At 37.4% G+C, this 25221-nt stretch overlaps 2 protein-coding genes across 2 annotated transcripts; one reads left to right on the forward strand and one right to left on the reverse strand.

The window, feature by feature from the left end:
* Nucleotides 1-2378: 2378 nt before the first annotated feature.
* LOC141430247 (target of Myb1 membrane trafficking protein-like) lies at nt 2379-10777 on the forward strand (the record flags this gene model as incomplete). Its single annotated transcript, XM_074090855.1, is given in 8 exon segments — nt 2379-2525; nt 3467-3615; nt 4818-4894; nt 5324-5389; nt 5990-6092; nt 6468-6555; nt 7622-7681; nt 8617-10777. Coding segments are annotated over 8 exon segments (807 nt in total). The 3' UTR covers nt 8797-10777.
* Nucleotides 10778-11161: 384 nt separating this feature from the next.
* On the reverse strand, nt 11162-24762 carry Pdi (protein disulfide isomerase). Its single transcript, XM_074090854.1, has 9 exons — nt 24489-24762; nt 24119-24316; nt 23565-23836; nt 22913-23080; nt 19792-19901; nt 19227-19347; nt 17838-18004; nt 12803-13058; nt 11162-12037 (listed from the first exon to the last, which is right to left on the reverse strand). Exons 1-9 carry the CDS (start codon nt 24634-24636, stop codon nt 11990-11992), a joined length of 1488 nt encoding a protein of 495 aa, XP_073946955.1. The 5' UTR covers nt 24637-24762; the 3' UTR covers nt 11162-11989.
* Nucleotides 24763-25221: the final 459 nt, after the last annotated feature.

Genomic DNA, 25221 nt, shown 5'->3' on the forward strand with positions numbered 1-25221 from the left:
CCTTAATTGAGGTTTGATCGGTCTGTTACTTAGCAAACTGATTAAGCTTGTTAGACGGTTGTCAAGAAGTATGATTCATAAACGCTTGCTAGCAGTCTGCTAGTTGTTGGCTGCTGATAGACGGATTAGACGCGTTATGTTGGCCACCTTGACAAATCAAAGACAAAAAATGGCCTAATCGATAATTAAAAAAAAAAATTGGCAGCAGTGATAGCAAATTACCAGGAATTAAAATAAAAAGCGAGATGTTTGTTTTCCCGCCATTTCCGATCCGCATGTTTATGTTGTGCAAAAAGCCATAATTATGTTAATCATCCTTATTTTTTTTTCATATTTATTGTTAATTTATTGTTGCTAATATAGAGGATTTTTAAATACAAATTCCTGAAAATAAATTTTCCTGTTTTTTTTTAATCTGCGTAGCCCTGCCTTCACTATAAATATCTTCGGTACATGGTTTTTTGCTCTAGTCAAAGTCAGCTGTTCAAACTTGTGGCGGCCATTTTGTGACTTAGCAGAGAGATAAAGGAGGGTCTACGGTCCTCTAACTTTAGCAGAGCCTTGATCGACTGATTAGCGCTAACAGACGTTTATGAATCATGTTTTTTAGCATCGGGCCTTCAAGGAGCCTTCAAGGAGGCTCTAACTTTTTATGAATAACAGCCTTATTCATAAAAAATCCTTAATTGAGGTTTGATCGGTCTGTTACTTAGCAGACTGATTAAGCTTGTTAGACGGTTGTCAAGAAGTATGATTCATAAACGCTTGCTAGCAGTTTGCTAGTTGTTGGGCTGCTGATAGACGGATTAGACGCGTTATGTTGGCCACAAATCAAAGACAAAAAATGGCCTAATCGATAATTAAAAAAAAAAATTGACAGCAGTGACAGCAAATTAGCAGGAAAAAAATAAAAAGCGAGATGTTGTTTTCCCGCCATTTCCGATTCGCATGTTTATGTTGTGCAAAAAAACCGAATTATGTTAATCATCCTAATTTTTTAAATATTTATTGTTAATTTATTGTTGCTAATTTAGAGGATTTTAATACAAATTCCTGAAAATAATTTTTCCAGTTTTTTTTTTTTTAAATCTTTGCGTAGCCCTGCCTTCACTATAAATATCTTCGGTATGGTTTTTTGCTCTTGTCAAAGTCAGCTGTTCAAACTTGTGGCGGCCATTTTGTGACTTAGCAGGGAGATAAAAGGAGGGTCTACGTTCCTCTAACTTTAGCAGAGCCTTGATCGACTGATTAGCGCTAACAGACGTTTATGAATCATGTTTTTTAGCATCGGGCCTTCAAGGAGCCTTCAAGGAGGCTCTAACTTTTTATGAATAAGGCTGTTAGAGTTTGCGAAATTAACGGATACCGTTTTTAGGGTTCGGGAGCCAAAATGGCAAAAACGGAACCCTTATAGTTTCGCCATGTCTGTCTGTCTGTCTGTATGTCTGTCTGTCTGTCCGTCCGCGGCTGTGCTCAGGGACTATAAATGCTGCTAGAAGAAGAATTTTGCACGGATATGTATTTAAACTATGCCGACAAAATGGTACAATAAAAAATTCAAAAAAAAAATTTTAGGGTACCATAGACGTAAAGTGGGGGTGATTTTTTTTTCTCATCCAACCCTATATTGTGGGGTATCGTTGGATAGGTCTTTTAAAACCATTAGTGGTTTCCTAAGACGATTTTTCGATTCAGTGATTTTTGCGAAATATTCAACTTTAAAGTGCAAATTTTAATTAAAATCGAGCGTCGCCCCCCCCCCCCTCTAAAATCTAAACCGGTGGGTGGAAAAATTTGAAAAAATTCAGGATGGTAGTAAGTATATCAAACTTACAAGGAAAACTATAACGGCTAAGTTTGCTTGAGAATTATTACTAGTTTAAGAGTAAATAGCAGCCTAAGGTATAAAATATACCTAAACTTGGAAGATTCCGTATAAATCCTTAGAAATCCTTAGAAAAATATTACTTATTTTTTCTTAATGGCTACGGAACCCTATTTCTGGGCGTGTCCGACACGCTCTTGGCCGGTTTTTTTTTGGCCATATGTAAGTACTTTGGACATTATTGTACACGAACTAATTGCTATTTTGATGTTCTGCGTTATAGATGTTATTGCCAATGGGGCAAATTGCTAATAGGAATCTTATATTAATTTCGGGTCTTCGGAGCAGAAACCCGAAGACGAAGGGCTACGGATTAGCCCGAAACATGTCGAGCTAAACTCGATTTAAGACGTGAGTTATCCGGGTCATTATATTTAATATGAGTGAGTCTCACGGTAGTTTCAGGAATCTTATATTTCGCTTCTTATTCAATTTGACATTTTACGTAGACGATTCGGTACTGATTCCCCTGAACTTTTGTTGTACTGTACAGGTGGCTCTGTCAGAGAGCCAGACGGCGAAGCTCCGCGGCGACTTGGCTGTTGTGGAAGGCAACATGGCCGTCATGTCTGACATGTTGAACGAGCTGACTGCGCAGCCGCCCGCCGCCACGCATCAGAGCGACATCGATTTACTCAACGTGAGTAAATACTGTCAGTCTATTAAACCCTCGTAAGCGGGAACTAAAAATCTGTTTTAATAAGTAGAAATTCTGCTGATTAAAATATAGCCTAAAGATTACGAAATTACATTTGAAATTTACCACGAGCTTTACGGTGAAGGGAAACATCGTAAGGAGACCTGTACAACCCTGCAAAGCAATTCAATGGTGTGTGTGAAGTTCCAAATCCGCACTGGGCCAACGTGGGAACTATGGCCCAAGCCCTCTCATTCTGAGAGGAGGCCTATGCCCAGCAGTGGGGCATATACAGGCTGTGGATGATGATGATGATGAAATGTAGCCTTAATTTAGGGGCGAATCCGCGTCTAAGAATAAACTAGCAGGGGTTAAGAAACTGATCACCGTTGATGAACTTGAGCAGCGCCGCTCTTCACACATACGGTCGGTTGCCTTTAATAGGCTACCCCCTGTTTCACCACATTGTTTTTTTTTTTTTCGGATAAATGTGATGCCGTCTCTGTTTGTTTTGTGCGAAATTGCGAATAGACGGAGACGGTATCACATTTATCCGTCAAATAAAATTAATCAATGGATGGTGACACGGCCACTTAGGGGCTGTTTCACCATCCATTGATTAGTGTTAAGTGACGGTTAAATGTGATGCCGTCTCCGTCTATTCGAACAAAACAAATGGAGACGGCATCACATTTAACCGTCACTTAACACTAATCAATGGATGGTGAAACGGTCCCTTAGTGTAATTTTTTGTTTGACTGACAACATAAAAAAAGTGTCCAAAAGTTTCTGATAATCTATCTGAGAAACTACTTAATTGTATAATGTTCCGTGTGGGATACTTTTAGTATCAAAAATAGATTCATGCGGCTTCACACCTTAAACCCGACCAGTCTCTAGTTTCACAGCAAAACTAATATTAACTTATCTTTTCGGTGTGACAGGAGTTGGCAGACACTCTCCGCGCCATGCAGAGCCGCGTGGCGGAGCTGGTGGCGCGGCTGGGCGAGTCCCCGCTGACCGGCGCGCTGCTGCACGCTAACGACCAACTGAACAACCTGCTGCTGAGACACTCCCGGCTGCTCAACAACAGGTATAGTGTTTAGAAATAGGTATTACCCCTCTGTTAAATCATCATCATCATATCGGCCCTCTCATTCTGAGGAGGCCTGTGCCCAGCAGTGGGACATGTATAGGCTGGGATGATGATATCAGCCGTAGGACGTCTACTGTTGGATATAGGCCTCCTCCATAAACGTTCATTTCTTCGGCTGGAAGCGGCCTAAATCCACCTAGCGGCTTTAACCAGGTCTTCTGTCCATCTCAGTCGTGGACGTCCTACGCTGCGCTTGCCGATCCGCGGTCTCCATTCGAGAACTTTTCGGCTCAACGGCCATTTATGCTCCGTGCTATATGGACTGCCCATTCTACTTCAAAGAGCTAATTCGCTTGGGTATGTCGGTGACTCTCGTTCATCTAGGGATCTCCATTTCTATCTTCGATCCCGCAGACAAACCCCGAGCATAGCTCTCTCCATATGATACACCGCTGTTCAACTCTTGAGCCTAAAAATCTATTAAATAATCTATTCTAACTACGGTTGTATGACATGACAGCTTATTAGGGTCGTCAATATTTTTTGTTTTAATCATTTATAATATTTTTTCGGATTACGTTGTAGAATACCGGTATACTCTGTTGTACTAGTAAATATACGTCATATTAATTCTATTATAACTGTACATGATTTCTCGTTTATTGAAGAACGGTTTTTTTTTATCTCTTAACGAAATGCTCAGTACATTATATTGGCGTAAAAACTTAAATTTTAGGTTAAGAAGGGAAGGAATAAAGACTACCAATAAGATACCTCATAGGGTAATAGGATTCGTTTAAGTGTAACACGCTTCCCCGCTGGGTCCGAAATAAGGTCGGGCTCGATCACCCAGCGGGAGCGCGTTTTTATCAACATGATTAAGTACTTTGAATAAACACATGCCATTAATCATTATTGGATGGAGACGATGGAGTCACGATCGGGATAATATTTTTATGTGGTAGGGCCTCACTGTAACCACTTGTAGTAGTTTTGCTACTGTGTTTCGTAAGGTGAGTGGTAGATCCGGAGGCCCAACTCCCCTCCTGCTGTTTCTTTTTGATAAAACGTGGTTTTGATGCCAGTTTCAAGCCTGCATCCCTTTGGTATGGTATGGGGATGAATCTGCTGAAGTTAGCCAGGATCAATATACTTTTTAATGAATTTATAATATTAATTCGATTTATTTTATTCACCAGGAACGCCGCAACCGGTGGTGCTACTCCTTCCGCCATTTTAGGAGCCGCCATGGGCGTGCCTGCTTCAGTTGATACGCGTAAGATAAATAAGTTATTCAGTAAACGAAATTCATTTATTTACTTACACATAATAAAAATAACAAAAACACAAAAAATAACAACGTTAAAAACATGTTTTTCGTAAAGCTGTCTTTTGCTGTCTGTATTTTTTGTTGACTTTACTTACATTGGTATCCAACTTACGTATCCCATCCTGCAACCAATGATTTTTGGAACATTTTATTTATGTATCCTATGCTGCGAACCAGTCACGATCACGAACAATTAGTTACGCTTAGATTCTAAGGGATGTATATACCAAATTTCAAGTCAACCAAAGATGGATTGAAGTCACCTTTAACTTTAAGCTTAGATCCAATCAACACGGCGAGTTCAATAAAACCTTATAAAAAACTTTTTTTTAAATTTCTACCGAGTACCTTCTTAAGTTCTTCGTATTTTTTTAGCAAAGAAAAACGACGACGATGCTTTGATTGATCTCAGCGACGATGTACCTGACGTTGCCAAACTAAGTGAGTACTGAATTGATTGTATTTGTATTTGTTTTGATTTAAGCAAAACAAAATATCTTAATTCAATTTACATTATTTTATTTTTCAAAATTGTTGAGAATGTAAATCCGATTTGAATGAACTTCATTCGTCGAACCGGTCCCATTCCCGGTCTCCATCACGAGGCCTTATTGTCCAACACACTATGAATCACAATCGTTTTCACCACTTCTTTCTGTCATACGATATAAGACGACGGTAGAAAAAGATGATCAATGCGATCGCGAACGTCAGGCGTTAGTGAATACTGTCTCCCGTCTTGTTCCTATTTCTGTTCAGAGTAACTGTCCCGGTCATGGCTTTATTTACCCAGGAACCTTCTTAGGCATTTGCAGAACAATCAAAATCCAATGGTTTAGAAGCGCACAGAGGATAAAGAAACAAATATTTACTTACATATTTCTAAAGTGTTTTGTGCCCGTGACCGTCGTATAGCTTGCCTTGACGGACGCTGTATTAAAATATGACACTGGTTCTGTCTGAGCCCCATATCTTTGATTCGGCGGTAACTTTATCCCTGTCCAGTCAAGGACGAAGGTTCTAATTCAAATATTTTTGCAGCTGTAAAAGACACACAGCCAGACAAGTCTCCAGGCAGCTCCAAGGACGAGTTTGACATGTTCGCACAGTCCCGAAATGTCAGCTATGACAATAATAAAACGGGGTGAGTTACATGCTAATATCTATTTCTAACCTGTAGGCTTGAGCGAAAGAGACGAGTGTTTTATGTCTGCGATAGAGTACTCGCGTTAATAACTGAGTGGTTGCGCGATGAAATTATTGCCATTGTTTTGTCTCGGTCGCAGTCTTAGGCATCTTTTTTCGTAAAACTAGCTAGCAGTTCTTAACGCGAGTATAAAATTGTGGCACGTCTGCTGAGTAAGCGAGCAGAGCGAAGAAATCGTTTCTGCTTCGATTTAAAACCGTGCATGAAACTAAATCATGCCTCAAGCAACAGTTGGTTTAGAGTTCAGTCCAAAGTATTTAGATTTAGAAGATGACAGTATTTGCTTGTCTCACGCGTGTTTTTGTTTAACAGAAGCAGTTACGCCGCGAATGCGGAAGAACAAACAACGACGGGGCTCGCCTCCGCGGCCAATCAGCGAGCCACGCAGGGACAACCCTTGGTGAGTTAGTTGTTTGATAGGGAAAATGTTAACAATAGGGTATATGTGATATACGCCACTAATCAGTTGACTCCCATATGTTTTGTATGGCAATAGTAGTTGAGCAGGAACTGTATTTTATGTAGGTTTTGGCGTGCTGGGGTTTTAAATAAGTAAAAGTTCAAGTTCACTTGGAAAACGTGTGCTGCGATCGCACAGGTGCATAGAGAATGGAAAAAGAGGCCTAACCACAGAGTCGATAAAGTACTTTATTTTTAGGGTTGCCAACAATAGTGAGCCGTGACGTTATGGTGTTCGCCAACTCAATATTTTTTTTATTCTACTGGACGGCAAACGAGCAAGTGGGTCTCCTGATGGTAAGAGATCACTACCGCCCATAAACATCTGCACTTAATCTGGTATTGAAGGCGGTTTTACTCGATTCGTTTCCTGGAGTTATTGGTTAATGCATGCTGTCATATACCCCGTTGGGAAGTCAACGAGAGAAGAGAGATTAATCTAAAAGGATAGACGACCATGTTCGCAGTTAACATCATCTCAAATTCGGGGTTGTCACTGCTGTGGTTATCTAGGGATTTTGTTATATTTATTTACTTTTTTGTTCATCTATGCCCATAAAACAGTAACGTGACTGACTTAACAATCAGATAATTAGACTCGCCATCTGATAGACATATATTTTGAGTATCATATAGGTTCCTACTTAGTGCGCCGTAAGTAATTATATTATTTCAAAATTCCACTGGGGTAAGACCCCAGTTGTTGATTTTTTATTCCCACACTCAAAGGTGTGTATAATGTATATGTAAGTCAAGATCTAGATAGATAGATTTATACAAAGAAATAACAATAAAAAATAATCAATTTCTTTCTACTTCTGATTACTGCAGCATGATAATGTAAGTAAAATGGATGGCAACATATTTCTTATGTATGGTAATAATATTAGTAATGATTTCTTGAAGATATTTTGATTTAACTTTATTTTATAATTCCTTGTCCTTCTTTTTAGCATGTTTTAATTCTTAGTTTTGATTTATTATTTTATTAAATTTATTATCGACAGCCCACTGAAATGGACCAGAGAGAGATAGACGAAATTGCCGCTTGGCTGGCCCAAGAGAAGGTGTGTTTTTATTTATTTTGTTTTATTTTCCTTTTTTTAAATATAATCACAATCTCCACTATTAACACTAACCACAGCTTACAGTAGTAACATCACAACTACGGCTTGTAGCATTTCATTCAATAAAAAAAGGATGTGAAACTTCACTATTTAAAAATCTAGGTTCACAGTTGTGCTTCAATAGGCATGTAATCGCGACTTGTTACAAACGTTATTAATATTTTAAATAACAAATAACTTACGTACATTCGTACGTTATTCGTAATTTAAAATATTAATAAACAACGTGGACCGTAATTTTCACTGTAAAATACTTTGATATTTTAGATTACTTATTAACAGCAAGTAACTGTTAAATTATGATGTGTCGTTCATATTGTTAGTTCCATATGTACCAGTAATTAATTTTCAAAGAATGTTAAGGTTTAGTTTGACAATGCATATTTACACTTTTTTACACTTAAAGTTCTGCACCGATGCTCAATTTATTGAGTCGAGTCGACAAACACGACCTGTCATTTTGTGACTTGTCATATTTAAAAGGGCGCCAAAGGCATGATTCGCCCGGGGCGCCTAGATGGCTAAAGCCGGCTCTGTCACCGACTCGTAAACAGGACCTGTTATTTTGTCGCTTGTCGTATCTAAAAGGGCGCCAAAGACAGGACTCGCCCGAGGTGCCTAGTTGGCTAAAGCCGGCCCTGTCACTGACTCACAAACAGGACCTGTTATTTTGTCGCTTGTCGTATCTAAAAGTGCGCCAAAGGCATGACTCGCCCGGGACGCTTAGATGACTAAAGCCGGCTCTGTTACCGACTCGCAAACAGGACCTGTTATTTTGTCGCTTGTCGTATCTTAAAGGGCGCCAAAAGCATGACTCCCGGAAGAAGTCTTAAGTCGGCCCTGTCTCATGCACTCACAATCCATTACCATTCCAGGCGGCTTCCGAAGCCAACGGCGCGCAAGAGAGTGTGACCAGTAGCGACTTCGACAAGTTCCTCGCGGAACGCGCCGCCGCCGCCGACAGCCTACCAAATGCCAGTGACAGAACCCCACAGCAAACCCCGCGCCACCGACAGATCAAAAAGGAGGACCAAGACGCCATGTTCGCACTCTGATTCGTCACAAACACCCCCAAAAAACAACCAGGCATTTAAAAAAAAACAACACGAGTATAATTATTACGTAAATAGCAGTTAGACTACATGTTGTTTTTGGCATCGAATTATGTATTTGTATAATTAAAACACGTGGATTGTTTTCGATAGGTAAATGTGGTAATATGATAATTCACTCGTATTCAATGCCGTTTGGTGCCTGGCTTTTATAATAGTTTTAATTGTATAAGCTGACTTGATTAAAAAAGTACACATCGGACGTTGCAACGTTTAGTGTTTTTATCCGCGCACTTCGTTGAGTACACAAATGGGTGATTCAACCTTTTTCTGATTTTGACGTCTTCGCTTTACCAAAATGTACCTGTTTACTATTTTTTCCATCATATTGGTTTAGGTTGTACTTTTGTTCCCTTTCTTTCTGACTTTTTTATATTTTATTGAACAGCATTACAAAAACAACATATTTAATAGTATTTATTGATAAAAGTTGATTCACCGAAATGCAAGTATGAAATATTTTGATACACTGTAGTAATTTAACTGCTAAATATAACTTAATGTTAGTGACCATGTTACTTATGTATTAAATTAGGGTAAGTTTACACTAGAGAGATTCGTTTAATATATTTGTTTGATCACAGGAGCTTCGAATTGAGACTACAAAATCGCCGAGTAATTTTAAATTACGGGCTTTACATGCGCTATGTGATATTAATAACAACATAGTATTCTTTGAACATCATCTTTTCGCCGCCACGTCAAATACAAAAGACATCACCCACTAGTGATGTAACGAATGTCATTTTTTGAACATTCGCGAACGCGAATGCGAATATCTGCTACCGACATTCGCGAATGCGAATAATTCAGTTTTTCGTTCTGGCGCCAAATTGTCTATGGCAGTCTTGTTCGAACGAAGTGCGTTCCGTTTGTATTTTGTTCCGAGAATTACCGAGTTTATACGAACGCGTCGCGAAGTAAATAAATAAATACTTAATACCAAATGATTAAGTGAATACTGATAATGTGATCACAAGGTAAAGTTATTTTTTTGTATAAAAACATAAGAAATTAATGTATTTTGATTTTATTAAGCTACTATTATCTAATAATTGTATTTTTTTTCTGATATTCATATTCGCAAAACATTCGGAGAAATTTTGCGAATGCGAATATTCAAAAATATGCGAATATTCGTTACATCACTATCACCCACACACCAGGCTTCTATATTGCAATGCCTAAAATTGAACCTTAACACAATTGAACGAAGGTTGCTTTTGCATTGAAGTAATGGACGTATATATAGGTCGTTGGCGTGGAACCTGCGGTGCGTATATATGAGTCGTTGGCGTCGAAAAGGTTAATTTAGAGTATATTTTAAAATCATGAAAAATATATTTTATTTGTTGTACATTTATAACAGACTGCACTTGAAGGTTTTTGTTGTTATTATTGAAGATTTAAGTTATTGACTATTTTGATGATATTTTTATGTCTCGATAATGAAGTTTGTTTTAATAACTTGCCTAATGATTGTTCTCCTTGCGGGTGCGCCCTCGTCGGTACAAATAATTCGTTGGGCGATATTAACTCGTTGTAGTGGACTGAAGTTACCTCTCTATATTCTACCAAAGTAACTGCTGCTAATATGTACGAGTAACACAATCATTCCATGTTAGTCTGAAAATTTTCGGTATTGTTGTGATATACTATAAAAGGTGAACAAATCGCTCACTGAATCACCATATAACAAGTTCTTTGAATACACAAAGCTCTGAAAAATAAATTGGCATGCTTCCATGCGTAAATGTTAATGAAGTATTTGAAAAAATGTAGCAGATCCTTGATTGTAATCGATGACGACATAGTACGAGGGCTTGTTACATGAGTGTTTCGATTAATGATTTACATATTTTAAAGTTATTTTACGTTTTAATCATTGTATTTAAGATATTAAATAAATAAGTATGATACCGACCTTATTTGTTTTCTTTTTAATATAATTTAGGCCAAAGTAACTGTAAATTCTAGCCTTTGTTTTGTTTTGCTCGACTTGGCGTGTAAAATTCGTTTAAAACGACTCGTACTAATTTCCTACACTATATCGATATTATAATTTCCATGAAAAAACCTGTCAGTAAATTCCACTATTTGCAATCTTCTCACGACAAAACAGCTAATCGATTGTAGTAAACATTTGATTTTGATATCAATTAGCTTGTGTGTCAATGTGGAAATTTGATTTGCCGCGAGTGTCCGAAGTACATTTATGCAACATCGTAAATTCTATTGTAATTCCCAACCATTCCAAATGCTCATACACACAAAGGATAACATTTCAGTTCAAAGAAAACAAGATAAATATTTTGTATTTTGTTTATTTATCAATTTCTGTATCGACAATAAGTATTTCACAATACATACACGTATCCAGGCCCCTTCAGGCGATTTTATATGGATAATATTTACAGTTTTACAACAGAAACACCGAAATTCACGATTAATAAATACCGAACAACTAATAATGGAAAATAGCGGGGTTACACATTTTTAAATTGATAGTAAAGCACCTTCGTGAATTTAACACAAACACAACAAGTATAAAAACACATATAAACTGTTACAAAAATAAGGCTGCCTTGCTACACGCCATAAAAGACCCATTGTGATGAATTGATATTTTAAATTAAAAGAATGTCTAAAATGCGTCCCTAAATAAATTATTGTTCGATACATCAACCTCTAGTACCAGACTAAGGAATGTGTTAATAACATATCATTATGATACAGAAATTATAAATATGTTAGAGTTGTACATGCACTTACATGCTGCCCATCAAATAAATTATGCTTACTATAGATACGATTAAACAGTAGACACTGGCCATTCGAAATGTACTGTAATGTCTTAGCGACAACCCTATGGAGATTTCGTATCTACTTTTTAATTTATCTTTATTACCGGAAGAGAGGCAGTCCGGAAAAGAGAAGCCCGTCGAATAGAAGTGTTCTCGGAGTATTAAACTCAAATATCAAAATGTGTAAACAGTACAACCACAACATAATTTAGAGTTCTTTCAATCGTAAGTAACAAACAGTCTAGCAAACGAAATGCAGAGTTAGATTAAGTATAAAAGTAAATATAAATCTATACAGACTATGCTACGGAAGTCTCATGGGTGCAGAGCGCTTATAACTCGTCTCTGGCTGGCACCTCGTCTTCTTCGTCGTACTCGCTCTGCAATAAAAAAATATTTATAGTTTTAAACAATGTTCATTTTTGCGCAGACTGAAAATTGTTAGAGCAAACTCGCAGTACTCATAGCTCAGTAGCCATGGGAGAGACCTATGTCCAGAAGTGAATTGACACAGGCTGACTCATAAAAAATGATTTAGACAGTAAGCGACTGACTATATAAATTTGCCCTTACTTGGCTTAGCACATCAGATTTCTCAGTACTAGATTCTACTCTTTTGGGCTTGAAAACTGTGCGAAGTTGTTATTTTTGCTGTATACGATATCATATGGTATCCTGCTAGAACATTATCTTATCGGTTATCTATTGTATTGTTACATCAGAATCAAAATTACTTTTACCTTATTAATTCTTTTTACTGCCCTGATTACTAGGAACTAACTGTAAGTTTTATTTTTCAAAACAATTGGGTTCGATTCCCATGCTGAGTACCAGTTTTTTTTAATCTATGAATGCGGTTTTTCTTGTTACTATCGATGACATGATTTCTAAGAACAGGTGTTCGTATGTCTTATAGTTTCAGACTTTCCTTTCCTTGATTTGTATACTGTATGTTTCTTACATTAAAACGGCGCACAAAATAAGTTCACAGCGCGTTTCGGTGAACGTTTGTTGACGTCCGTGACAAGTGTTATGTCAAAGTAATATTGATGATTGATGCGCCGCGCGTTTTGTTCCAAACAGCTAGTCTAGTGCCATAAGGTACATAGATGTCAATGGATAATATAAAAATACTGTAAACTCACCACACTAGGCACAGGCTCGGAGCCCTCTCCGTTGCTCTCCACGAATTTGGTGAGTCCGTCGAGCGTCCGCTCTCCGTTATAGTCCTTCACTTGGTTGTCCTTGGTGTACAGTTTGATGGTGGGGAAGGACGTGATCTTGGTGTGTTCCAGCTCGTTGGCTGTCGCGTCGATCTTGGCGATCACGACGTCGGCGTCGGCTTCGAAGTGCTCGCCGAGCTTGTCGTAGATCGGGACTAGCTGCTTGCAGTGGCCGCACCTGATCAAGAAAAAAAAACGTTTATTTGGCACTGCAAACACAATCAAGATTCACACAAGAAGAATAAAAGATCATGTTTTTTACACAGCTAATAGACTAACGCACACGTTGCTCGAACAATACGGTATTTGACAACTCTTGAATTTGCCATGTCCTGTATTTGATTATGATATATACATCCAAAGTTTAGTGAAACAAAAAAAATAATCTGCTTAAAAATTAAATTTATAGTGATTTTTTGAAAAATCTATTAATCTGTCTCTTTCTAAAACGCTTTTCTCTGTGCAATAGGTATGGTGCTTCTTGCAGGGACGTCACACGCTTAGTATTTATTTCTGTTATTAATTATACGCTTACGCTTTCCACACCCCATCCTCCCATCCTCGACGCCACTTGTTAGATTTGAGGTTAGAAGGAGCCGTAATGATAACACTTTGATGGTTCGTTGCTAACTGATTTAATACTCGAATGCACATCCATGTTGTACATATAGGTATAGTAGGCATATATTTGACACCGCTGTACGCTATACTTAATCTAATGAACCTAACAGATTTATAAAATAAATAAAAAATAGTCAAATATTGTGCTGTGAGAAATTATAGAAGCCCTCGATATTGTTTTAAATAATACTGGGAATAATTACTATCGGCTGACAACATTCTGCACAAATGGTTTTGATTGTATCTCGTAAATGTATCTAAGTACTCTAACTTGATAGTTATCTTGACAAAGGGTGAATTACCATTAGACAAGCAGCATAAAAAAGAAAACCACCGTTTCGTTTATTATTATTACTTGTTAATGAGTAGGTTTGTGGTCGATAAAATAATAATTGACTCTCAAATCGCTTATAACCACCAGTTCCAATGTTTCAATTAACTATTCAATTAAATGAATGTCAATCAGTAAATTTGTATAAAAACAACAGTTATGTTTCACATCTTGAATGAAAGTGTTTATAGAAAACCACTATGTTTTTTCATGGATTAAAGTTGAAATTGGCAAGTTGCACTGTGAAATTCATTTCCTAACTCGTAGTAGAGCAAGACAAATTAGACACAACGATGTACCCGAGTACTTGTACCTACATTAACCGAATCAAATCGATTTAAACTCATAGCAAGTTTTTCGTTAAATATACAAATACAGTTATTTACGCATATGCATAGTTATACGCATTGAAAAAGCTTTGTTAACGAAATCGTGGGTGTTACCTAATTAATAAACTGACAATTAAGTAGTTAGTAGTAAAGACGATGTCTCTTCTATTCAAATAGCACGAAAAAGTGGATATGTCGCAGTGAAATGTGCAAAACAGAGATTTGAACAAATCTCTAAGGGATATGACCAAATCACGCAGGATGTTAAAATGGCGAAGCCGTCATTTGATCAAATCCCTGAATCTGTTTAGTCAATTGACGAAATCAGCCTAAAAAGGCAACTTGTTTTTTCATATCACAAGATTTGCTTAGTGATTTGGTAAAATTCATGAAACACGTCAGTGAGTTGACGAAAGGAACTCGCAAAATCAACTCGTTTTATCATTTCATTACACACGTTCGTTACCTACATGAAGCCCTAGACCCGGTTTCAAAAGAAAAAAAAAATATGCAAGTGCACATTGCGTGGCCGCGAAGCGAACGAGTTACAAGTGATTGATCAAGCGCCGCAATATAATGTTACTTGCATTTTTTTATTTCTAGAGCAGTAAGTATCTGCTTGTTATCTGGTTAGTCATTAACACCCACTTCTGTCTTGAGCCACGTAGTCTAATGTCAACACGATTACTCATCTTGCGAAGTAGCAACGACAGTTAACATAATGCTCCACATTATCCGAACCATTGAACAAAGCGGGAGACTTTTGACATAAATATTTGTATTAATTGCGACCCAGTGAATCTTAATGAACGCCTTCAAGGGACACTTGTGCAAATTACACGGGACAAACAGTTGCGTCATGCTTTCGTTGCCGGGTCCACGTCAACCGAGCAGCTGTATACTTTACGAGTAGTATGTAGGTAGGTACTAGTGAGGCACTATCAAATACGCCACATCAGATCGTTCGTAGTAACCTAGTACTTAATCAGAATTTTATGTCGTGGGAGTGTGTAGTTGGAAAGGACCCGATAGATGACGACTTGTGAAATTATAGAGCTTAAGCACACGCTTGCAGCCTTGAAAAGCTATGGTATTATGCAATTTGTTGAAAACTAGCGTAAGACAGGACAGGAGTGAATAAGTAGGTATTGCTTTGCTCGTAGCATTGATAACACGTGTCAAGTCAACGGCTGGCAACTGTTTCAACAAAAGCAATATAAATTATATGAATTTTATTCAAGGGCATATGATGTTATTCTGTGTTTTTTGTAACTTGTCTGTTCAATACTTATAAAAGTTATAAATCATGATCAACTCTACTTAAACTATGTACGTACTAGCTAGCTCACAGAAACACAATTCAGAAACAAAGGGATAAAACTTGAAAGTATAGTAAAATCGGAACTCGAAATTAACTCGGCGGCAGTCGCTACTGGGTAAAAAATACCACATGATATTTTTTTTCCTGTACGTTTTAGCAATTCGGTTTTCTAGACTACATACTAAATAGATAGTTTAGCTCCCTGTGCGTCGGTCAGTTTGGGTTGGGTCGAAGCTTGGCGTCAACGGATGTTTAAAGTGAGAATGGACAAAAAACACCCAGTAGCATCATCTATACATTGTTGTCTTCAAAGTCTATGGCATTTCTACCCGGTAGCCAGTATTTGTGTTTGTACCTAGTGAGCATCGTTAAAGACAGCTTGAAATGCATCATATCCACTTACAAATTGCTTGCTAATGCTCAAATATCGAAACACAAAACCGCGATGCCTAAAGATAACACATCAATATCAATGCATATTTAAAGATACCCTATATCAGAGATATTGACGATCTATGAGCGCATACGTGTCGTGTCCCAAGTTTGCGTAAGGCACCGAACAAGTTTAAGAATAGTTAAAGTGTCAATGACTTCGCCGTGGCCTATCGCGTCGTACAAATTATTGACTACACGAGTATACCGGCTGAATATTTATGCGAAAGCCGCGTTTAGAGTTAGCAGTCTAGACTAACCTAACTTCTTTCTTCTTTTCTTTGGGAAGTTCAGTTTCAGCTGAAAAAACTTGAGAATAATAAAAATTGGCCATGTGATGAATTCCACAAAAAAGTTTTACCACGAAAACTTCTTTAATCTTGTGCTACGATAAATAGGATATTTTGCGTTACAAGACGCTTCCATAGGCACTATATAAATATATTTTTGATAAAACTACGATTTTACAATCAATTAGTTATTTGTATTGTATACTTTATTGTACATAAAACACATGAAATTAACAGATAACAACAGAATAAGATGTACAAAGGCGCACTTATCCCCCATTAGTTTATCTAAGACGTGTATAAAAGTTTTGTGGTAAGGCCTAGAATGTTTGTTCCTAGTTCTAAAAGCAATCTACACATAGTAATGACTAATAACAGGTGTGTACCGAGAGAAAGACGATGAAGTGGCCGAGAATAGCTGGCTAGCTAATAAAGGAATTTTTAGTCTATTACTAATGAAAGTAATGAATATTCAACGTTTAGGAAATTCTTCGTACTTAATGGGATTTCACTTTAAGTCACTTCAGGTTCAGGTGGTAGGACCTTGTGCAAGGTCCGCCTGGATTGCTACCACCATCTTGCTCGCTAATCCTGCCGTGAAGCAGCAGTGTTTGCAATGTTACGTTTCGGCGTGGAGAGTAAGACAGCCGGTGAAATTACTGGCACTTGAGGTATCCCATCTTAGGCCTCTAGGTTGGCAACTCGTCTGCAATCGCCCTGGTGTTGCAGGTGTCTATGGGCGGTGGTGATCTCTTACCATCAGGAGACCCACTTGCTCGTTTGACATCCATTAGAATAAAAAAAATAAAAAAACTTCATGACTTTTCGCTCATGTTTACGGGCAATGTGACTGAACAACATTATGGTGTATGGTTATTTATCGCCCATAAAAAATATTTATAACTTAATGAGCTTCGAAAATGAACATTTAGCATGTCGTAAACCAATATCTGTGTCGTGTAAAAATGATTTTATTTTATGAGTGAAATGCCTGCAACAAGCACACACAACAGATTTGATAAGTACTTTGAAGACAATTACACAAGTGAACAATGATATGCACGCATCAGCTATAAGCTGCCTGTGCATTATAAATAATAATACTAATTACCGTCATACCTATATAAATAATGACACTGTATTCAGTGTATAAATGTGAGTTTCAAGATATATTTATGTAAGTTTTTTTTTTATATAAAGCATATTAACCAAATTTTGGATACTTTAACAGCGGTAGTAAAAAATATGAATGAAATTTATCTTTGTGTGACAGAAAATTAACCATAAGTACAATAGTTTAGGCAATTTTTGTATCACAACGGAATGTTTTCCAGTCAATAGATTTGTATGGTTAACTATCATTGAGTAAATATTCAGCGTTTTTGCTGCGTTTTTACATTCGTCTTTACCGTTTCCGCAAATATTATTAAAAGAGATTCTCTGGATTCTGGATTCTCTGGATTAACTTTTTATGAGAACTGAGGACAATACAAGACATGCTAAATCTAGCGTGATCAAAACTCTTGCGACTTGTCTTTCCGTTGTGCTGATAAACGTGGGTAGGTAATGACAACGTTTGAATATTCACCCCATCATTGATTGAAGTTGTCAGACCAAGGAACAATAGACTCACCAAGGCGCGTAGAACTCAACGAGCACTTTCTTGTTGGTGTCGAACACGACCTCGTCAAAGTTGGTGGCGACCAGGGTCTTGACAGGCTTGGCGGCCCAGTCCTCGGGCAGCTCCTCGGTGAGCAGGTGCTGCTTCAGGGTACCAGCGAAGAATGACTGAATAAATTCCTGGAGGCAAAGATAAATCACATTTAGTAAATATTTTTTTACCTAAGAAACAACCCAAGTCTATAAATGTAATAACCTGAAATAGTTTATTATTATTAAAAGGCGAGGCGCCCATATGGCTAAGGTGCTATATACACTGTGTCTTATGTAATCTGTACCTGTACCACAACATGGCAGGGTCACTAACAATTAGATATCTGTTGGAACATCAACACGTGGTCTTGCGATTAGCCTCGCTTTCTTTATTATGTATATTTTTTAACCTTGCGAACAACAAAACATTTCTATAGCCTTTTGTGTTCATTCAACTTAGTGTACGCGTTGGAAGTTAATGTCGATTTACATAAAACAACAGTTCCGGATACATGTAAATTTAAGTAAATTTAAACAGAAATGTACATTGAAGATTGTTTTCGTCGTCTCTAAAACAAATATCGATGTTTATTAGGTAATTATTTAATAAGATGTTATTGAATTCAATTTAAACACCACAGGATAATTACTTGACCTACTAAAATAACCTGATAAGTAGAGAAACCGTGAAAGTATTAATTTACAACCTGCGTGTTTCATTGCTCGTTACTAATGTGTTTTCAAAATAACCATTTGATCCGCCGTTTTAAAGTCACAAACTAATCCGATAAGCTTGCACGCATTGAGTAGCAGGTTGTAAAATGAGAATTATGTTCTGTAGTTTCTAAACAATAGTTGACACTGCAGGTTTAATTATTGTACTAATTAGATAATCACACTTTAGAACAACCAAATATGTATTACGTATTTGAGTTAACGGTCATGATTTTAAGCGGTTTTATTCGGCTTCACCATATATATTTATTAACGCATTCACTGCCACCTGACTTCCACTGTTGCCACCGACGCACGTGTACGTTCAAAATGTATAAATAATTATGACAGCGGCACTGGGCGAAGAAACGCATATGTGCGTCGGTGGCAGTGAATGCGTTAAGGAAGCATTAATTTTATTTCCATTTTAAAGGCAACTCTATTGACTATTGGCCACTATTTCCAATCCAATATGCTAATAAAAAAAAAACTAAAGAATAAGCCGACAAAGGCCCAATAAATTGAACAAGAAACCCATCACTCTTTTCGAAATCAATTTCCATATCAAAATTTCGATACACCAGACCATATGGAAAGTACTGGGAGTCCTCACAACGTCTACCTATTTCTAAACATGTAATATGTAATTGCTTACTTCAATAACGTTGGCCGATAGCTCGTTCGAGTTAGGCTTGTACTTGGCCATATCTTGTTCAAGAGCGATGAGGCGGGCGGCCGGGATCTCCTCCTTCTTCATGCCGAAGAACTCCAGAATTCTGCGAACAACATTTTATCTTTAATGTGGCATTTTAACATTCACAGCAGCAAGCGGTAACGTGTGGAGTCTCTACTCTAATGCAAGCCATATTATGTAGCTAAGAATGATGATGGCAGGAAAGCATAATTTCGTCAGGGAAAGTGCAAATCCTCGTAACTTTGAATAATTCCACACATCTGTCAAATTTTGCCAATTTCCAATTTTTTCGTAATAAAACAAATATGAAGTTACAATTATCCCTTCAACAGCGCAGATACGTGATTTTTACGCGAGGTAGATAAACGGTTTTATACAAATAACAATACTCTTTACAATCAAGAAAAGTTTAACAAATAGATACTAGAGTAGCCCTCGAATAAAGAAACTGAAACATAAACCGAATTTCAGTTTCAAATAGTGTATTCGGTCAAACACTTAAATGATGTAATAACATTAGTCTCACCTCTGGTGGTCATCTTCGTCGGTGTCGATGGCAACGGACATGATCTTGTCTCGGTAGCTCTTGGCAACGGGCTTGATTTCTTCAACGTACTTCTCGAAATCGCCATTTTTCTGTAACAAATAATCGTGTTAAGTTGTCGGTTGAAACTTGTAGCTGTCGTGTTTGTATCTTCACATTCATGGACATTCCTATACAATATCCTCCTAATTCCACCTTTTTTTAACAGAGTAGTACTTACTTAAAATCTAGCTAGACGACAATAAATTATAATTTTGTTTTGTTATAAAATGAATATTTTAAAAAGATCTTTCTCAATGAACAATTTGCGCTTTATTTAACAGTCAACGGTATTCTTAGTGTTAATAAAGTATGTATGGATAGTACGAGGATGTAAATCATAATAATATAAAGAAGAAAGTTTGTATTTAAGAATGTGCGTGCATGCGTGCGTGTATTTGTTAATTCTTTATACTGAACGAAACTGCTGGATAGATGTGGCAAAATTTGGTATGAGGATGATGTCTGGAATAACAAAAAAGATACTTCTTTTCCGATATTCCTACGGGATCCCTAGATAAAATCCTAAAATTTCAACTGTTAAGATTAGAGACATGACATTTCGCGCGGTTGGTTTGGCGTGGGAGTGGGACCTAATGTTTTACGCATGCGAAGCCACGTGTAAAGGTTAGTATTTAGTAAAACTTACACGCTTATATTCAGTTAAATAAAGTTCCAGTGCACAGTTTTTGCGACTTCAGCATTCATTTGATTGATTACCGCTACATTAAAAAATATCTAAATATGAGACAAAAAAAATGAACTTTCTAAGAGAAAGTTTGTAAAAGTTAGTTATAAAAATCATGAGTCATTATTTCATAGCAACTTCGTAGCCTTTAGGTTTCTATTTCTAGGATTTATGGCGAGGCTGAACTGCTTCAATCAGAGGCGACATTTAAGCGCACCTAAGTTGATTTTATGTAACGAAAACTAAGTATCTTCACAAATTATATAAGTATAACTACGATTCTAAACGCCGTACCGACGGCTAACTACCTAATTATAACATAAAATACTGGCATATATTTCCATTAAATGAAGCACTAAAACCAGTTCCGCTTAATTCAAACCGATGATTCAACAAATGCAAATAGTTCAGTCGGCCGGCGTCTTCGACACTTCGAATGAATTTTAAATAAAATCTGATCCTGTACTTTCTCGCACTCCACTAATTAATTGACAACTTGACGCTCGTAATCTCGAACAGTAGTAACGGGATCACTGGCCCACTTATCAACGAGATACGGCAAACGTTGGAACGTTTTTTGTACTGAACCAACTAGTTATTTCGTTGTAAGTACTTTCACAGGCAACGTGGTCTCTGCGTCTTGCGACCTACAGATGACCTGCGTTGAACTTTCACCATTCAGTACCGTTCTCACGACTGGATAGAATCTTTAGATCGTACTATTAATTTCACTCAGTTTCACTGCAGAATTGTATAATTTTAGGACGATTTCTGCATGTTGTATTTGTACATACGTGTCAGCGATTGTCAAATGTGAACATGTGCGACGACCACGCGGTTAGGAGTTGCGATAGTAATTACCACTTTATTAATGCAGTTAAAGACGTTTAACATAATTATCTGACTTATAATGCTATAATTCATGTCATGAAAGACTATCATGATTCACACACATAAAATTCATCCAGGCCGCCCGGCCGTTTGCTTCTTTTCGGTCAGCGAAGTTTCCGTAAATTCTCTATTTTTAGGAGGTTGATATGTGAGTACGGTTTTGTGGGGAGGGGGGTCGAGTCCCCCATTATCCTCCCTTAGAATATATTCATGTGTTACGAGTCGAGTGCTAGTATTATTACCGCTCTCAAAATTCGTGAATTTTTGAGTCAAGTACAACATACAAAATGTTATATTAACAAGTGAAATAAACCCTATGTAATATAAGCTGCAGGTGGTAGGACCTTGTGCAAGGTTCGCCCGGATTGCTACCACCATCTTGCTCGCTAATCCTGCCGTGAAGCAGCAGTGCTTGCACTGTTGTGTTTCAACATGGAGAGCCGGTGAAATTACTGGCACATGAGGTATCCCATCTTAGGCCTCTAGGTTGGCAACGCGTCTGCAATACCCCTGGTGTTGCAGATGTTTATGGGCGGTGGTGATCTCTTACCATCAGGAGACCCACTTGCTTGTTTGCCATCCAGTCAAATAAAAAAAAAAAGCTGATATTACTTTTATTAATTTATCAAAAAGTATTTAGTGAGCAAACTATGGTTTGATGGAAATAGAACACATCACAATGTAAGTATGTGTGTATGTGAAATATGCTGATAAGGGGGAAGCACATATCAATTGTTTATCTTTTCTATTTGAAAGGAAACATATTTTCGTTCCTAAGATGTGAAGAAATTAACTACTAATTAACATGTTATTATAATCCTATTTGAATAAAAACTGGTCTATCTTACGAACCAGAAACCTGTTTTCTGTCTTGACTTCTATCTTCTAATAATTCACATATACGATGCCAAGACATCAGGCCGTATTATCTAACACCCTGACATTTGTGATTGCATTCAACAGCTCTTTCTACCCTTGTCTTATACCGTGTAACAGAAAGAAGTGGTGAAAACGATTGTGATTCCAAGTGCGCTAGAAAATAAGGCCTATGGACATGAGAGCTAAAACATATTAAATCAATATCCAACACTGTCAGTCACTACTCATTGTCTAACCGTCTTACGCACACTTTAGGTCAATTGGTGTGAATTGTCCCATGATATTTATTTATTTATTTATAGTTCTATTCTGAAATTTCTTGATTGTGCTAGTCAACTATCAGATGCGGTCATAGCGCTGTCAAGATTTTCCAAACTTAGTGGCAAGACCAACCCTTTGTCTAGTTAACATTTTTTATCCTCATTATAGCTACCGTATCTATTTAACTTGTTAATATGAAAGTATAGTACTACAGAAGACAACAATATAATTCCTTGCAAGCCTTGTGGCCTGAACTCTGACTTTGTAGCAAAGATTGCCCACATGCATAATGTAATTTAACTACTGTACTAATTACGTTTTTGCACCTCTAATAACTAAGCTTACCTTGGATAGGAACAACAGGAGGTGGTATTTGATCTGGCCACCGAAGATCTTGGAGGCAGTCTCGTGGGAGAACTCAACAATGAGAGGCATGCTTTGGACAAACACCCACTTCTTGAGCAGGTCCTCATCAAACTCAGCATCCTCATACTTGACGCGTGACTCTTCAAACTGTTGAGAAGAATAATTATGATTAGAGATTAAAAAATGTCAAAAGAGCAAATATATTCATTAATAGCTATTTTCATCCTATTGAAATTCAACTAGATGTTCAATAAATCATTATTCATAAAAAAAAAGTCTAAAGGTTGTGCAATAATTAGTTGTAGCAAATTACTTGAGGAAATAATAGAGGAAAATGGAAATCTGTAAGCTGTCTGTTATTGTTATAATTATTAATTGGAGGCCTGTAGGTAACTATTCATGTTTTATACATTATCAGATATAGTTACTATGTTAAGAAAATAGATAACATGCAGCCATATCACTGCATACAAATTCTGACCTATAAGAGGGTCAAGACTATGTTATCAGGTAAAACCAATTTATTATTGAAAACTGTAACTATTTAATCTTATTTAGTACCTATATAATTCTCATTCAAATTTCATCACTAATCAAAGTTATAGAAATAATATAAAGAGACATAACTTACATCTTTGTAAAGAACAACATCTTCGGCTTCTCCCTCCAATTCCTTGATGACCTTCTCATCACTGACAATAGCAAAGACCTGGTCATCAATAAGACCAGCAGTGTTCAGGAAAGCCTTAGCCTTGACGGTCTCCTGGTCAGGGAAGAAACCGAACACAATGACTTTGTTGGCAGCGATCAGCTCCTTGGCTTGCTCAGCGGAGGTAACCTCAAGGGCCGGAGGACCAGTCTTCTTCTTCAACCAGGAGATGATGTCATCAGCCTGGCGACCACCTGTTAAAATATTCCAGTTACTTATCTAAATCAAAAGTAAACTTGTTATTCAAGCATGTAATCAAAGTTATCACAGAATTATACACACTAAATGAGTAAGGCACTGGAAATAATCATGTTGGATTTGTTATAATTGACCAATTGTTAATTAAAAATAATGAATCTATCTGTTGGCTGTTTCTAATTAGATTAAAATTTCACTCATCACTTGGGAAACTGAACATAATCTAAGATAACTGTACAAACATTACAGTCTGAATATCAAAAATTAAAAAAAAATACCTGTGTAGTCGATGGGGGCTCCATTTTTGAAGAATTTGAGAGTGGGGTATCCGCGCACTCCATAGTTTTCGGCAAGTTCTTGCTCTTGCGTGGCGTCAACCTTCGCCAACTTGATGGGGGATTCCTCCTCCAGGAGTTTAGTGGCTGCCTTCGCATATTCCGGCGCGAGCGACTTGCAGTGACCGCACCATGGCGCATCTATGGCGATCAAAAAACACGTTTACACTACCTGCGTAATACAAGCGAGTAAGTAACTGTACCGGCTTTTTATTGACGTGTCAATACCCCCTACGCACATGAATGATAAAAAAATGTTATACTATTTTTTCATGCAGTGGTCAACCAAAATATAGTCAAGATAAATACTTACAGAATTCTACCAGGATGTAGCTGGTCGACTGAATAGTGGCATCAAAATTTGACTTGCTCAGAACTAGAACGTTCTCCTCTGTAGGTACATCGTCTCCGAGTGCGGCGCCCAGCAGGGCTATCGCTACCGTGAGCAATAAAAAGCGCATTTTGAGTTTTAACTAAGCCGGTCACTTAAAACCTACTCGGAAGACGAAGAACTACAAAATGCCGACAAAGCTGAAATTTTGTGCCACTTCATTCACTAGTCCGACTTGACGTTTGACGTGGCAGCGTCGATCGTTGTGTATGGCTGTGATTGGTTGATGTTTTTGTTTTAAATTTGCTTGACACAACAAATAAGACTTTGACAACTATTCATTCGGCCGATTTATCCATCTCTAAATAGATTGAGCCTGATCCTATAATTATTTTATTATATTGTGTTATGTATGTGATATAATTAAATAATACAAATAATTATGCAATTAAAAATAAAACCCTTTTATCCATATAGGTGGATGACCATGAGGTCGTGTGTTATAAAAAGCATTCGGCCATGTTATGACATTAGTGTTAAGCTGCATGCACACCGGCCCCATGAATGTCAACGAAGGACATTCGGCGTTAGCTACTGCAGTTCAATTGATGGCTTTTGTCATTACATATAGATAATAAATCATATTAGATTTAGTTAAGCAAGCAATTATAAGTTGTAGAACATAATTTATTTTTATTGAGAACCTGACTACGAA

The sequence above is a fragment of the Choristoneura fumiferana genome, chromosome 8 (genome assembly GCF_025370935.1).
Source record: "Choristoneura fumiferana chromosome 8, NRCan_CFum_1, whole genome shotgun sequence".
Lineage (NCBI taxonomy): Eukaryota > Metazoa > Arthropoda > Insecta > Lepidoptera > Tortricidae > Choristoneura > Choristoneura fumiferana.

Coding starts and splice junctions, on each gene's coding strand:
- Pdi (XM_074090854.1), bottom strand. CDS start 24,636: ATGCGCTTTTTATTGCTCACGGTAGCGATAGCCCTGCTGGGCGCCGCA. Junction 18,005..19,226: donor TATCGGCCAACGTTATTGAA/GTAAGCAATTAC, acceptor CTTTGCCTCCAG/GAATTTATTCAGTCATTCTT. Junction 13,059..17,837: donor GTTGAGTTCTACGCGCCTTG/GTGAGTCTATTG, acceptor TTTCTTGATCAG/GTGCGGCCACTGCAAGCAGC.